General features: G+C 45.9%; 1 protein-coding gene across 1 annotated transcript in view; it reads right to left on the bottom strand.

Moving 5' to 3' along the window:
- The window catches only part of LOC107610500 (reticulon-like protein B17), a 2715-nt gene extending 1909 nt beyond the window's left edge, over positions 1 to 806 (bottom strand). Inside the window, exons 1-2 of the mRNA XM_016312550.2 lie at positions 273 to 806; positions 6 to 53 (exon numbers count right to left, since the gene is read on the bottom strand). Coding sequence (XP_016168036.1) covers positions 6 to 53; positions 273 to 654 — 430 coding nt within the window. The 5' untranslated portion in view covers positions 655 to 806. The remainder of the gene's footprint in view (positions 1 to 5; positions 54 to 272) is intronic.

The raw sequence follows: 881 nt of genomic DNA, 5'->3' as shown, positions 1-881 counted from the left end.
ATCACCTCCATTCTCTTCTTCTTCCTCTTCTTCTTCTTCTTCTCCTTCTTCAGCTTTTATATATAAAAAAAGGGGGAAAAAGTGATTTTTCCATTAGCTTTTCGGAAGAAGCACTTCCAAGATAATAATATGATCTGATTTTCCAAAGATTAACATAATTTTTGTCTAGAAAAATGAAGAAAAACAACCAGAAACGCAAAACCAGCCACAAAATAGAATCACAAGAATCATCAAACGTTTCAAACATCAAAAACCGAAACGTTAGGGCATACTTGGAGGAAATGGGATTGAAGGTGGTGGGAGCACCGGGTTTGATTTTTCCTTCTTGGACCGCACTGTGTTCCTTCGCTTTCTAGGTTTTCCAACCTCTTCCGCCATAGCGTCCTTCTCGTCCCGAACGTCAGGCTCGGAGCGCCTCCTCGGCTTCCGAGACTTTCTGGGAGATGGCAGTGCCGCCGCGACGGTCGCCTGTGCCCCTCTTCCCGCCTTGGCCCTCCTCCGCGGCACGGCGGGTTCCGGCGAATCCTCCGGTTCGAGAAGACGGTCGGCAAGGCGTGTCCTGGACCTGCGGAGGGGCGAAGTGGTGGTGGTGGAGTCGATTGACATGGGAAGAGGGTCTTGTTGTTTCTGTGGTGTAGAAGAAGAATCATCCATGATTTTATTTGAATTGAATTGAAATATTGAATGTCGTAACGCTTCTAATGATGAAGTGGGTGAGGAGCTTCTTCAGTCTTGAGAATTTGAATAGTGAGGGTGTTTTCTGCACTAGTAGCCGTTGGAGAGAGAGAGAGAGAGAGAGACAGCGCGCGCTCCAAAATGGACCATTTTCTGACAAAAAAAAAAAAAACATGTTGTGAAATATGTTTGAAGTGGTGGTTTTT

Source organism: Arachis ipaensis, chromosome B08 (genome assembly GCF_000816755.2).
Source record: "Arachis ipaensis cultivar K30076 chromosome B08, Araip1.1, whole genome shotgun sequence".
Taxonomy (NCBI): domain Eukaryota; kingdom Viridiplantae; phylum Streptophyta; class Magnoliopsida; order Fabales; family Fabaceae; genus Arachis; species Arachis ipaensis.
Note: the sequence above shows the minus strand (reverse complement) of the source record. Positions and strands in the feature narration are given on the sequence as shown.